Raw genomic sequence first — 15,334 nt, forward strand, 5'->3', positions numbered from 1 at the left:
TTCAATTCAATTTCAGTTCAGGGGTCTTTGTGTTTGCACTTAATGCATTTTTATGTCACAGCTCTGTAAGAGTTTAGCCGACTATAAGACGGTCTGTGTGTGTGTGTCTCTCTCTCTGTGTGTCCGGAGAGACCCAGGTTCAAATTCAGAGGTAGAACAGCACAAGTTACATAGTGCATATTTACTACTTTTTTTAGACAATTCTTTTACCCCCCTTTTTCTCCCCAATTTAGTCTTTATGCCAAATGATTCCTTTCCACTCTGTGTTGTTTCTGTGTTGTCACTGCTGTCCTATCCTACTGACTCACCTGCCAGTGAGGAGCCCCCACCAGGAGGACCCAGACCGTCCACCACTGCGCCACCCGAGCGCGGCATAGTGCAAGTGCAGCTTTAACTAGTTCTGCCCTGGACCCCCTCAGAGAACCCCTGGGGGTCCCCGGACCCCACTTTGAGAACCACTGCACCCCTTTGGCCAGTAGCCAGATGTCATCCCGTCCCATAGGATTGTACTCTGCTGCTGCAGTCCTCCATACCTGAGGAGGTGACCCCCATCTGGGGGATAAGCTGCTCCTGTCTGCAGCTCTCCCTGCCGGGCACCAGGCGCTGGTATCTCGGCGGGTGGGGGTTTCCGTCCACGTCCACCAGGAAGGGTGGGGGCATGAGGTGAGGGGCCTGCTGCGTCTGCTCGTCCAGGACGTAGTTGTTGGCGTCACGGATCAGCGGCCGGTAATCTGTGTGGAAGAACATCTGGTCCGCTATCTGCAGGAGGGGGACAGAGAGAGAGAGAATATGAAATACTGTTCACCCTCAGCCACTTGCAGTGCAACATAAAACATCAAAACATCATTAAAAGAGCAAAACTAAAACACAACAACTTATATTTAATAGTACAGAGACAAACACAAAGAGATGCACAACATCTCGCTATAATATGGGGTAGTCAATAATGCTCAAAAAAGGCTTGCTAATTCTAAAGGATGCTGTAAAACTATCAAAGTGTGGTCCAGGGACCCCAGAGGTCTTTGAGGTGGCTCCAGGGGGGCTCCAGCTAAATTAGACAATATTGCATTAAAATCAGTTTAACCACTTTGATTATACCTATATAGGCCTATACCTATATATTGTTTTTTGAAAACAGACGATCTAAGAAAGAGCTTGTAGCTATGCATTTTAAAAACACAAATCTTATATGGGCGTCCCTAGCACAAATATACATAATAAAAAATACATATTCATTCGGGGATCCTTGAAATTAAAACTGCTGTAAAAAGACTGCTTATATTGGTGTGTGTAGGACTAAATTCAATTCCCCCAGACACCAGCATTGTGGATTAGCGTGGCTGTGTTTACCTTGTCGTATTTACTGCTGGAACCAAAGCCGAAGATCAGCAGGTGTCCGTGGGAGTCGGTGGCGGCGAAATGCTGCCCGTCTGGACTGCACTTACAGTCAAACACCGCGCCATGACCCTGACCCTCGATCTGCCCACAGGAAGACACAAACCCAGGGGATTCACTATAAAGCCTTGCACAAAGCACATCAGTCTGTTCACTGTCATGATTACTGTTTTTCGGGGAAGATAGTTATTGTGGAGGGGGGAAAAAGGAGGGGGCCTAGCATAGAGCCCTGGGGAACTCCGGTCAACTAAGTATAGAGTTTAAGTGGTTTATGCTTTATTGTAGAGTGGAATATAGATGAAGAATTGAGAAGGAAGAGAGCAGGAGTGGCACAGAGACTGAGAGTGACAGTTGTGCGTAGCACACAACAAACTATATCCCTAAACATCTTTCCCTTCTTTTACTATTAACTACATCGACACGTTGCGAGCTTGTAGATCATTAAGGATTTAAGGATGTCTTATACTGCCATCAAAGTAGCTTACCTTTGCGATTTTATAGAAAAATATCCATCCATTATTTCCAACCGCAATCTTTTGTAAAAGACGTATCTTTCATGGAGTTGTGAAAATAAAGGTCGACCGGGCGCTGCCGTTTCAATGAACGAGGCTGAAGTTTGTCCCTCGGTTGCACCAGTTGTAGAGCATAGAAATGGGAGATCCATGCATAGAAAATGACCAGAAAAGTGATCCCACCGCCATTATTGTTTATGTGTGCTCCAGATTTGAGACTAGCATTACTGGAGCTGCTGCTACTGCAGACACCCGCACCAGGTAAGGTATTGTTTAAAATTACTCTGCAAATTAATGACAAGCTAAAGTATCACATTCATAATGACTGTGCAATTTGAAAAACATATTGATTACAGATTTGCTCTGACTGACAATCATAACGCTGAGAAGCGCTGCGCTAGATTATTTGATAAATCACTGCTTCTTGTGGCAACAAGCAGTGAAATCAAATGGCTTAGATGTTTCCCTGCATAAAAAAGGAATAGTGAGGTAATATTAGACTGGTTTAAATGCTACCGTTGTGCTGGTCATGCCAGGAACTATCAAATTGGATCTAGGATACAATCAGTGTGTTATTAATGCACACTATCATCTCTGTCGGGCAGAAACCTTGCATGTCCAAAACCGATACTTTTCAGGAAATGGAAAAAAGAACCAGTGTTCCAGAATATGATGTGATGCCATGAAATAATAAAAATGTATGATTAGGACAATGTAAATTTAGGAAACGAAATTCTAAAAGAGGGGGATTTACTCGCGACCGATAAATATTGGTCCACGACCCAAAATTGTGTCTGGAACCAGTGTTTGGGAACCACTGCTCTACTTTGTAGATGACTTTATTGGACCATTAGCCCACATTGACAACATTCCCTTGTTTACAGAGCACGTTATAGAATCCACGGACAGAGTTTATTTTAAAAGACAACTATATTGGATGTTTCAAGATAACTTGTTTAGGTATTCAGAAACATGGAGTACCTATGGGCAGTTCCTTCTGAGTCTCATTTTCTAAGTTATATATACTGTATGGACTTGAACAATGCCTAACTTTTTCTAAAACTATAATAAAAGTATAATTACATTGAATACAACAAACATAATGTCCCTCAGGGACAGGTTCTGAAGTAGCTTGACTTGGTACTGACTGATGAGGAGATAAATATGAGTGTACCAGGCGGCGTCTTTCTCTTTGAGTTGAACTATATGCCAATATATATTCGTTATATGCAAATCTTTCTTTCTTTCTTTCTTTCTTTCTATAAAACATTGGCAGTGCATGCCAGTGCACTGTTCCCTACTGTTATTGTTTATCTTGAAGAAAGCCTGAGGGCCGAAACATCATCTAAATACGGAATGTATTTTTCGAAAAATCATATGGAGCCTACTTCCTACTTTCTTATTCCAGTGATCAGCATATCTCTGTCATTGGTCTGCGTTACTTTTCCATTACATGAGACAGAGATTGAAGAAGGCAGAGAAAAAGAATGAAAAAACAAATGAAGAGGCCTTCAGGCTTGTTTTCCTCCTTTTTTTTACGATAAAAAATTAGTACACCTACTATTTTTCTTTGTCTATACAACAAAGCAATGGTTCTCTACCTGTTCTGGATCAGGGCCCACTTGAACATCTTGAAAGTGTTCGTGGCCCACCCATCTGACCACTAAACAAACACGGCAGCCAGACAGGTGGGCTGGAACCTGGCCCACAGGTTGAGAACCAGAGCAGCAAAGTATAATAGGGCTTTAAGTGGGTTAAGGTCTCACCATGTTGAAATAGGAGCGGATCTTCACTCCTCTGGCCAGGTCCCACACAATACAGTTCCCATCATGCCCGGCAGAGAAGAGGATTCTGGGATCGAAGGGGTGCGGCTCCAGAACAAACACCTCGTCCTCGTGACCCTAGAAGACAAGACGTGACACAGAGCACACACTGTGACGTCATCCCAACACAACACACACGCCCACACCTCTCTCTCTGAACCGTACCGCCACCGGGAGAACAGCTGTGGTCCAGAGGGAATAGAAGCAGAGCAAACATAAGGATGTAATCCAGAGCTAACAGCAGTCTAACGTTTTTAATTTCAAGGACACCCAGTTTAACATAGCACACACCGATGTTGAGGAGGTGCTGACCGTGTAGAACAGTGGTTCTCAACCTGTGGGTCGGGACCCAAATTTATTTTGGGGTGTCCCCAGATGATTAACTTAATGTGAAACATTGTTTTCTCACTCAACAGTATATCACTCAACAGTATATAGTTGAGTGTATATATTTCTAAAGTGACAATTTAAGGACTTTTTATTACTAAAATTACAAATTAAACATTGGCCAAATTGTCAAATATTAGAGGCAGAAATAGTGAGAATAGCAGATCTACATGCTTGCGTTGCGAGGTGTTGTTAAAAGTTAAAATATGATTATTTTGGCCTCGATGCAAGAACTGTATTTATTTTCAACCAACTTTTCGACAAGAAATGTCTTCCTCAGGGGGTTTTGGGGGGTTATTTTGAGGACACACTGTTTGAAATGCATTGAGCCAAATTATCTCTGGGATCCCAATCTACACTGTAAACTCCACTGTGTTATTCTAACTCTCAAAGTGTACAAATGGAACCAAATGAATTAATTTCTACACTCTGAGAGTTACAGACCTGTAAGGGTCTGTTTGGTTCCTAGCTAACAATCATTTACCAGTGCTTCACACAAACCAGCCTTTGTGTGAAGGACACTGACAATCAGCCAAGAAGACACAAGTATCATTTGCCGAAGTAAACATAGGTGGAGCGAGTTCACACGAACGGAGGCAGAAGGGGCAGGTCAATGTTCACTGTGTCTCAGCTCTGAGCAGGAAATGCACTGAGGCGTTCCCAGGGTGTGGCAGTGGTTCAGGAGGTAGTGCAGGAACCAGAAGGTTACCAGTTCGATACCCGGCTCCCCCATGTTGAAGTGTCCTTGAGCAAGACACTGAACTCCTGACTGCTCCCAAAGAGCAGGTTGGTGCCTTGCATGGTTTCCTAACTATGTCTGAACTTGTATTACTATGCTTATGAGTGTCAAATGTTCCCCCCGGTATAAAAGAATTTGAGACGATTTTCCTGGTGCTCATGAGAATTTCTTTCATGGTTAAAAAGGATTTTTAGAGTAATGCCTTCAATTCAAGTTCATGTCCAAGATTGAACATGCATTCTATTGCTAGTTTGACCACTTCAAATACACGTTCATCTTAAAATAAGGAATAATCACAAATAGGCGACCTACAAGCTTACAACACGTTGCAGCGTGACGTGTTCCCTATTTTCATATGGCATCTAAATGAGTTGTGGGCGACTGAGAACTTCAATCCATGCGTGTGTTCATACCATGAGCACATGCACCAGGTTTCCCGTGGTGGAGTTCCACACTTTCAGCGTCAGGTTGTTGGCCGCAGTGATCACCGTGCCGTCATGGCGATCCCATGCTACCATGGTGACCTTCAGCTTGGTCACCTTGTCCTCGAGCGGAGGCGGGTTGTACTTCCTGGAGGGAAAACAAAAGCATTGTGTTGTTGGTATGCGGTCAGGTTTAGGCCTGACTCAGGGAAGAGGACGCCCCAGCCATGCATAGTCCACCATGGGCACCGTTGGAGGTGAGACAGGAACCAAATAACGCATTATCTTTGTTTTTGTCTTGGTAATTATGTGAATGTGTATATTGTATGGGGTGAGTAATCGATAAGAGAAAAAAAGTCATTTTGGGGGTGAACTATCCCTTTAACGCACCAAACCACCGAAAAACATCAGCACACTCATATTATTGCACACACAGGTCATTGTGTGCGCGACTGTTCTTGCCAAACCTGGCCACAGCGGGATGTCTGGTCACCCTATATACCCGTATTTGCCAGACTATAAGCCGCGGCTTTTTTCCCATGTTTTGAACCCTGCGGCTTATACAACGGTGCGGCTTATATAAAGATTTTTACACCTAACGGCCAGTTAGTTAGTTTTACCAATGGTCTTTAGCAAGGATTTATATATAGATTTTTACAGCTAACGGCCACCAGGGGTGCTCTAGCAGGAAGCAGGAAGGACACCTGCGGCTTATAGTCAGGTGCGGCTTATATATGTAAACATTTGTTTTTTGTTCTAAATTTAGCTGGTGAGGCTTATATTCAGGTGCGGCTTATAGTCCAGCAATTACGGTACACAATGTATTTCTATGAGAATGCACGCGAACAAGCTTTTTATTCTGCCCAGAGCGAGAAAAAAACTCTTCACGTGCACGAGCGGAGCAGCTACATTCATTGACATGAATGCAGCGAAGAAAAGCAGCATCTGTGCGCTTATGCTTGCGTGCCTGGTGGGTTTCATGAGTAAGTGACTTTTTTTACCAAATCAAACCATGCCCATACACTGTCATCATCAAACCACAACCAAGACCATGAAACGTATATAGCTCTCTAACTAATCTGACACACGGTCCAAACATGAAGGTTAGGAATTGCATGTGATTGCATTTGAAAGCTTAACTCCAGCCAATTCCCTTCCCTGCATTACGTTTCCTAGATGATGTAAGATAATGATGTAAGCTGACATCAAAGATTTGCGTTTAGTGGCTCAACTATAATACACACCTCTAGTCGTCCTTGTTTAAACTTTACATGACAAAATGAATGCACCAAAAATTACCCAAATGGCCACACACAATCAACAACCATACCAGATTCTTTTTTTGCATTGTTGCATTATTTCCACAAAGATGGCATAATACTAATGTGGTTGTTTTAATGAATAGACTATTAAAAATAACACATTTTGTATATGCTTATTATTTAAATCAGATAGACGATTAATTTAACTTGTGTTATATTATATGTATTCTATGTAAAATATGATAATGTATTCCATGGTAAAACAAAAAAGACAAACTAGGCTACATTTTAATTACAAAAATAAATCATTCATTAAGCAGGAACTATTTTCAATATTAGGCTTACTTTATGAATGCAACAAATGGCCCAGCAATTCTCAATGTGTTAATAATATACAAATATGTGTGTTACTTACAGTATGCCATAAATTAAATTAAAGTGTGTTAAGTACATTTATCACACTGGGTGTAATTGTTTAGTTCCTTTCACCCCGGTTTTTCTTTATAATAAGGGACATAATATGGGAAACAACTGTGTCACAGAATAATGAATATTTGTATTTAATAATTAGGTTAGGCCTTTGACAGTCTACATGTTTAAAAAGTGTTATTTAAACAAAGAAAGAGGGGTAAATGTAAAAGGTCTATAATATTGGCCAAAAAAGACAACAATCGTATTGTTAAGTGAGTGATCTGAGCCGTCGTGTTGGGAGGGCAAGCTTCCCCTAGCCAGGAACAATTATCCTCACTATCGGGCGGAAACCTTGTATGTCCAAAACCGTTGCTTTTCAGGAATTGCAAGAAAGAACATGTGTTCCAATGTCGTTGCTGTCGGGAAGAAACCTTGTATCTCCATATTTTAAACTGTTTGTGTGTTGTTGTTTTTTTTATAAATTGACGCTCTACTTGATCATACTACTGCGTCACACAAAAGCAGCAGATCAGCAAGCTGTGCATGTGCCTTTGCGTTTTTTTCACCATGTTTTTCCAAGGGTTTCTCATTGGATGAGGGTTTTCCCATGGGGTTATAACTACACATGACATGGCGTTACAGGATATCAGTATACATAGTGCTAAATGAGCACCGCTCAGTCGCTCATTTCACACGGGTGTATTTATTTATTTATTTTTTCAATCAAAATTTCAATTAAAACTTCAAATTTTTTACATTTCAATCCTGAAAAGTAACAGATTTGGACATAATCATGACGTTTCCACCCAACATAGATGATGGATTTAATGGCCCTAATTATTGTTCTCGCTCATTTTGCATGACACTGTCATGAGATGAAGTCTAAAACAGGGCATTCATTTATGAATGAAAATATGAAATAATATGGAGATACAAGGTTTCCATCCGACAGGCAACACATTCCCTTCTGTAAGCATCGATTGCAATGCAAATGAAACTAAACTGGCCTGGTCTACACTCAGCTTATTCATCTTTAACCAGTCCCCTGCGGACCATGTTTTTTTAATAACAGTGGCACACAGAGAAACCCAAGGAGATCAATTCTAGCACGTCTTCCATTGTAATAACAAAAGGAATAACTCCAGTTGATAAAGTGGTGGACAAAGTACTCAACGCCGTCGGCACTTGAGTTAATGTGGTTCTCAAAGTGGGGTCCAGGGACCACCAGGGGTCCGTGGGGGGGTGTTCCATGGGGTCTCCAGCTAAAGTTGTCAACGTCACAATCATCTTAAAGACCCAATGAAATGACTATTTTGGGTATTTTGTTTTGAAGTTTCAGTTTGAAAGGGAAGCCTGTGTGTTTCTGAACCAATCCGAGGGGACCAGCCCTTCAGGCGATGGGATTTAAAATCTGAGTAATGGGAGTAATGGGAGCCAGCAATGGGAAACAAACAGGTGAATGTAATCAAAGGTTCATTTATATTCAAAAAGTCTATATATGTCATCACCTTTTGAATTTCTGTTCACAGAAAGTCATTAAAGTTGTACCATGTAACTTTTGTTATAAAACAAATCTTAAAATTGTCCTAACTGTTAAATCGCTAAAGTTTTAGAACACCCACTCCGTTATTTTCAGCTTCTGAAGCCTTCTCTTTATATGTTTTCTATGATCCTGGCCGTGGACCGGATTTCGCGCCAAAATGACGTAATCTGCATCATCTGTATACGTTGTGTATACGTTGCCCAATCACATCGCCGATCATGCACACATGGTACACTACCGGCCAATCACAGCGCATCTTGAAGTGGGGTCGCCATATTTGTAGTCGCCCGTGTGTCTCTTTACTCAAAAGGTAATCTCGCCTACCAGGCAGGGTGAAGTAGTCCGTTTCTCCGGAATGCCTGAACGCACAGGAACCAGGGACCCCTCTAAAGATAGCTCTCGGCGTTGTGGAGGCAGACGCGGGGGTGTGAAGGTACGAAAAACGGGCGAAAGACGCGAACGCGACCGCGTTTTGCTATAGGGCTACTGACCACTAGTTGAGCATCTTACACAGTATAGCTTTAAGAATGGCCTATTTAGGGACCTTTGATATAAATATACCGGTACACAAACATTTTTATTTTCTATTTTTTTGGCATCTAGTGTTAGGTATGGCCACATTATCACTACAGATATGCTCTAAAAGTGTGAAAAACATGTTTTTGATTCCACCCTGTCTTTAAGCACTTTATCCATTTATATGTTGGCTATTCGGACATTTCTGTCTTTAATTGAGTTACTTGTCTTTTGTCCTATTCTTTTTCTTCTGCACTGTAATTGTATCTATTTTGTTACTTTGACTTATTTTGTTTTAGGCATCCTAATGCATAATTGTGTATCCTTTGCTTGATGTTCTGTGTAAAGCACATCAAACATATAATTTTCCGAATGTCTGTCTGAGTGAGTGTCTGTCTGAGTGAGTGTCTGTCTGTCACAGCGTTTCTCCTCAGTGGCTGGAGAAATTGATCTGAAATCGCATCACCATTAGCATATGAACACACCTGACATAACTGTGAAGCCCGTTTGTCACTTTCACAAATCATATGCTGTATATTAGCATTTGTATGGTGTATCTATATCTATTCTGAACGGGTGTATCTATATCTTTGAACGGGTAAGGGCTAGTTGTACTTCATTTCGTAAAGTAAAGCCCTGGTTCATCATACAAGACTGTCGCACAAAACTAGTGAAAATAGCCGATCTACAAGCACACAACACCTCGCGATGCGAGGCGTTGTGTGCTTGTAGATCGGCTATTTTCAGTATGAATCATTTTTTAAATGATAAACACAAAAGATAACGGCCACCACGGATAACCCTGGGTGTGTGTGGTTACATACCCAGGTAATTTGGTCTGCATGTCCAGCAGAATGCTCCTCCAGCCCTGAGGCTGCAGCTGCCAGATTCTCGCGGTTCCGTCCCGGCTGCCGCTCACAAACCTGCAACACAACACGTGCACACACACACACACACACACACAAACACACACAATGGCACAACCGCACAAGACACACATCGCATACACAATATGTGAACATGATGCACAGTTCAGTTAAAGGCATCCTGCAGATACACTCACTGCTTCCATCTTCATGTTTTTCTTTGTACACACGCATGCACGCACACACGCACGCGCGCGCGCGCACACTACACACACACACACACACACACACACACACACACACACACACACACACACACACACACACACACACACACACACACACACACACACACACACACACACACCTGGAAACCTCCTATGTCCGAAACTGTTACTTTTAAGGATTCAAATTCCAAAACAGCAAAAATTGCAGATCTACAAGCTAGAAACACATCGCTTTGTATCGCAATTCGGTTTTGTGGTTCTGCTACTTTTGATGCTTTTGTGTGACGCAGTAGTTTGATCAAGTAGGGCGTTCATTTACGAAAAAACACAAAAAATTAGAATATGGAGATAAGAGGTTTCTGATATGATATAATATTTGACCAGGGTCCCCCAGGCTCTATAGATCCTCTCCTTTTGTCCCTCTACACCAATTCTCTTTGCCAAGAATAGCCAATCTACATGCTTACAACATTATAATGTGTCATGTTGTGAGATGGGGTATTTTCGATGACCCCAGAACAGGGATGCTGGGGTTCATGTGGTTGACTGCAGACTAGGGCTGCAACAGTTAATCTAACTAATTGATTTGACTGATTTTTGTTTTAATTAATAATTTGTAATTTAATAACATAATTGACTAATAATGAATCCCTATTTTGGGCATCTCTTTGTAGGTGATTCAAAATAAAATCTGCAATCTTGTAGATCAGCACAATTTGTGCACGACACCTTTGTCTCCATGAAGTATAAAATAGAGCTTAAAAGTGGTTAAATGATTCATTGACAAACGAAATGGAGAGAATAATCGCTGAGAGAATAATGGATAGCTGCAGCCCTGCTGTAGACGGGGGCTTTGCTACAAACAAGATGTTGCCTTTATCTGCGGCTGCCTCTCGCTCCTGATGGGCCAGCCAGTCTGCTCTGCTCTACCCCCCCCCCCCCCCCCCCCCCCCCCGACTGACTGACTGCTGAGATTACAGCAAGCTCAGGGAATTACAGCTGAGCTTGTTTTCTGCAAACACCTCACACACACACACACACACACACACACACACACACACACACACACACACACACACACACACACACACACACACACACACAAAGTGAGGGATGCATTTAACACTCACATAGTGCAAGATGTATGAGCGAGAGCGCGAGCGAGCGCGTGCATGCGTGAGTGTGTGTGTGTGTGTGTGTGCGTTGTCAAAGCAGGTGTGCCTGAAGACTGAGTGGAGGTAGTGTTTTTGCTGACTGCATCAAGTCCCATTACAACACCCTGAGGTTCCATTTAAAACACACACACACACACACACACACACACACACACACACACGCACACGCACACGCACACGCACACGCACACGCACACACAAACACACACCACTTACCTATCACTGCAGTTTGAGAACTGGATGCTGTCGACTTTGTCCTGTGAGAGGAAGGTAAGTTGAACAGTGAAAATGACACATAACCACACGTTGGTTAAGACTCCCCACAGCATGTTGCTGCTGTCGGGCAGAAACCTTGTAATAAATACATATACCATACATACATATCGTCGTTGTCCGATAAAAACCTTGTATGTCCAAAACCGCTCGTTTGGCATTTGTCATTCTAAAAATGATTTAAACTAGTAAAAACAGCCGATCTACAAGCACACAACGCCTCGTACGGTGAGGCGTTGTGTGCTTGTAGATCTGCTGTTTTCACGACGACCTTGTATGACGAAGCAGGGCTTTAATTCGCGAAAGAACGTACAAATTTGAAACTTGGAGATACGATGTTTCCACCCGACAACGACGATATACATCCATATACTACATACATATAAAAATCGTGAACATTTGTGCTAGTCTTTCAATATTTTTGACACAATTCTATAATGTCTTCTAAATCCTTCTTCTAAATCAGTGGTTCCCCATCTTGTTCATGTCAAGGATGTATTTTGGCCGCAGACCCCCATCTCAAAATATGTTGTTCCAGGGACCACCCAGAAGCAAATATTTGAGTTACAAATGTTCGCTTTTTAAAAGACATATTCAAAGACTTGCAAAAAAAAACAGTTAAAGCATTAAATAATTCTAGGCCTAAATGGGTTAAATGAATGAGTGCCACGTAAAAGTCGCTCACAACCCAATGCGTTGTGGAGCTTGTAGAGCTTGAACTGTAGTGTCAGTAATTCTATAAATGTTTAACCAATGAAAAGTATTAACAAGAGATTGTGATTAAATAATAATCAAACTGGATCCATTGAAACACAGGTTATTTTTTCCATTTCCTGTTGGACAAGGTTTCCAGCAATGATATCCCCTTAAAAGTTTTTACCAGTATCCATACAGTCAGTTTTGTGTGCATCTACATTAAAAACAAGCTCTTTTTACAGGAACTGTGTGATGTCATTGTATTGTTGTCCTTTCTAGAGTTCATTTGGGTCCATTTTTCAGTTACTTGAATAATCGAGAAGCATGTTCATCTGTTGTTTTTGTGTATTTATTAACAATTCAATGTGAATTTCTTTTCACTATTTTATACTTAGTCATTCAACGGTATTGTACAAAAACAGTATTGCACAAGTACACAGCATGTCACGATGCGTCTGGTTGTGAAATTATATACCTGCTAATTTTGCTCTCTCTTTTTTATCAATTATTTTATCAAATCGATATCTTTCTTATAATCAATTAAATCAATTTAAGGTCTCTCTAAGAGAGAGACAGAGAAGCAAGGTGCAGAGGAGGGTCGACACGCGACACAGCGATCGACCCAGAATCAAACCGGCGATGCTGCGGCCGTTCGGATTCAGAGGCAGCGGAGTGTGTAGTGTACTTGTTGAAACGTGCAAAGCCACGCTGTCTTGTCTGAGTGGACTTGACTCACCGTGTGAGACTCCAGCTCAGAGATCTTCTCTGGTTGGCCAGATCCAAAATAGTACACCCTGATGATGTGATCTGTGCTCCCCGTGGCCAGGAACATACCCCCTGTGGAGAGAGACGCACAAACAGTATATACCAGGGGTCTTCAACGTTTTCAGGCCAAGGACCCCTTAGCTGAGAGAGACATGAAACAGGGACCCCCACTACATATTGTATAAATGTGTGATACAGACTTTTATTGATTTCATAGATTCGCATCAGTCATCTGTCTGTTCTGTTAATGTGTTTGTATAAGCTCTCAACGCCTCGCTAACGCAAGGCGTTGAGAGCTTGTAGATCTGCTATTTTTGGCTGAAGTTCTCTTCGGAATAGGGATGCAAGGGTTCAAGTTGTTAATTTTAAAAGAATGATCCTATCACACAAAGATTTGGCGGCCCCCCTGTAGTAACTCTGAGGACCCCTAGAGGTCCCGGACCCCCTGTTGAAGACCTTTGGTATATACTGTTAGGTCAGTGGTTCTCAACCTGGGGGCCGTGGTCCCACTGGTGGGTCGTGAGCATATTGCTAGTGGGCCACCCGAATAATTATATAACACTAAGATTTAAATAATGTTAAAACAAATGAAAATACCGATAAGTATGAACTTAATATTCATCCCATTTATAGATGGGTGGGCCATGCAAGCTTCCCACCCATCTGACCTTTAAAGGTAGGGTAAGCGATTTCATTTAATTCAAATAATAACAAAATGGGTCTATGTACTGATAGTTACTAGTTACTTCAACCTTATCTCCTGTGAGGAGAAAAAACACTTTCAAAAACTGTTGAGTCACAGGTTTTCCTACAATCAGGATAGAGTGGTCTCCATTATGTGTCCATTATGTGTCCATTATGTCCATTAATTGTCCGTTCATTTTCTGCTATGTGTTCGTTGTGTGTCCTTTAAGTGTCCGTGGCCGCAATCATATCAGTATAAACCAGTGGTTCCCAATTGTTTTCAGCTCTGACCCAAAAGGAGAAATCTGTTTTTCTTTATAGTGGTGGTTACACAGAATCTCTGCATAACCATCTGTCTGTCTGTCTGTTTGTCTTTCTGTCTGTCTGTGCGCCGTACATCTCGACAACCATCCGACCGACAGACTTCAAAGTTGGTGTGTAAGAACTGGTAAGCATGAATCATCTGAATCAGACATGAACAGGAGGTGTTTTTACCTGCACTGAAGGAAGAGCAAATCATCTGCACTCCTGGTCTAGAACGCTCCGTGAACTTGCTGGGCCTCTGACTGAACACACACACGCCCGGCACACGCACGCACGCACGCACGCACGCACGCGCGCGCGCGCGCGCACACACACACACACACACACACACACACACACACACACACACACACACACACACACACACACACACACACACACACACACACACATACACACACACACGAAAACACAAGGTCGTTTGTTAAATATGGCTCCCTTGACACCTTGCATAAACACAGATATAAAAAGTATAGATTCCGGTAAGTCATACTTCCACATTCGCAGGCAGAAATCTTAAACGCATTCGCGGCCCACTCATCTGATAACTTAACACAGCAGCCAAGAGAGACTGACAATGATTCACAACACAACTAGTTGCAATTTGCAACCACTCGCAACAAAATCCTAAAAGTGGGATTTGCAACAGGACAGTCCACAGCTCCACACCCAGGCACCCAGCTGTAAACCACTGCTGTGTCCACAGCAACAGTGTAAACAACAAACTGGATGAGAGATAGTGTAGCGTTTCTATTGCACTTCGAGACCTGTTCTATTTATTGTATACATTGTGGATACTCTATTTGTCTTGTCAGGTACATGGGGTAAAAGAAGATGCATCACAGACAGTGTGACATATTATGAGCTTGTAGATTGACTATTTTTGGTCAGGGTTAGTATAGCTCAGGCTCAGGTAAAATAGAAAAAGAAATCGTTTACAAAATTGTTATCATCAATAATGAATGTCCTAAGCGCAGCCTCATTCAGGACCCAGTGACTAACACCTAAAAGAGCTGTATGCTGGCCCGCCTACCCAGTTTGAAATCCAACAGGATGACAACTGCACTGAACTATTGCTGTGCAAGAAGTAAAAATAAAAACGTACAGTGGAACAGAGTTACCAAGTGTGTACTCAACACTGCATTTTTCCACATCGGGAGCAATACAGTCAAGTCTGGAAACAGATTTATAGTGGCAAATAAATAACATTTTAACGGGTACTTCGACTTGGGAGTTTCACTGAGCAAGAGAACAATAATAGAAAAGTGTGTGCGTGCGTGCGTGCGTGTGTCCGTGCGCATGGACGGAAATATA

At 42.1% G+C, this 15,334-nt stretch overlaps 1 protein-coding gene across 1 annotated transcript in view; it reads right to left on the reverse strand.

The window, feature by feature from the left end:
• Positions 1-15,334, reverse strand: part of phip (PHIP subunit of CUL4-Ring ligase complex) — a 77,666-nt gene that overhangs the window by 35,628 nt on the left and 26,704 nt on the right. The window contains exons 10-17 of the mRNA XM_080744879.1: positions 14,192-14,262; positions 12,984-13,084; positions 11,495-11,535; positions 9,835-9,933; positions 5,270-5,426; positions 3,674-3,808; positions 1,351-1,479; positions 534-759 (exon numbers count right to left, since the gene is read on the reverse strand). Coding sequence (XP_080601005.1) covers positions 534-759; positions 1,351-1,479; positions 3,674-3,808; positions 5,270-5,426; positions 9,835-9,933; positions 11,495-11,535; positions 12,984-13,084; positions 14,192-14,262 — 959 coding nt within the window. The remainder of the gene's footprint in view (positions 1-533; positions 760-1,350; positions 1,480-3,673; positions 3,809-5,269; positions 5,427-9,834; positions 9,934-11,494; positions 11,536-12,983; positions 13,085-14,191; positions 14,263-15,334) is intronic.

Source organism: Nannobrachium achirus (assembly GCF_963921795.1).
Source record: "Nannobrachium achirus genome assembly, chromosome: 16".
Taxonomy (NCBI): domain Eukaryota; kingdom Metazoa; phylum Chordata; class Actinopteri; order Myctophiformes; family Myctophidae; genus Nannobrachium; species Nannobrachium achirus.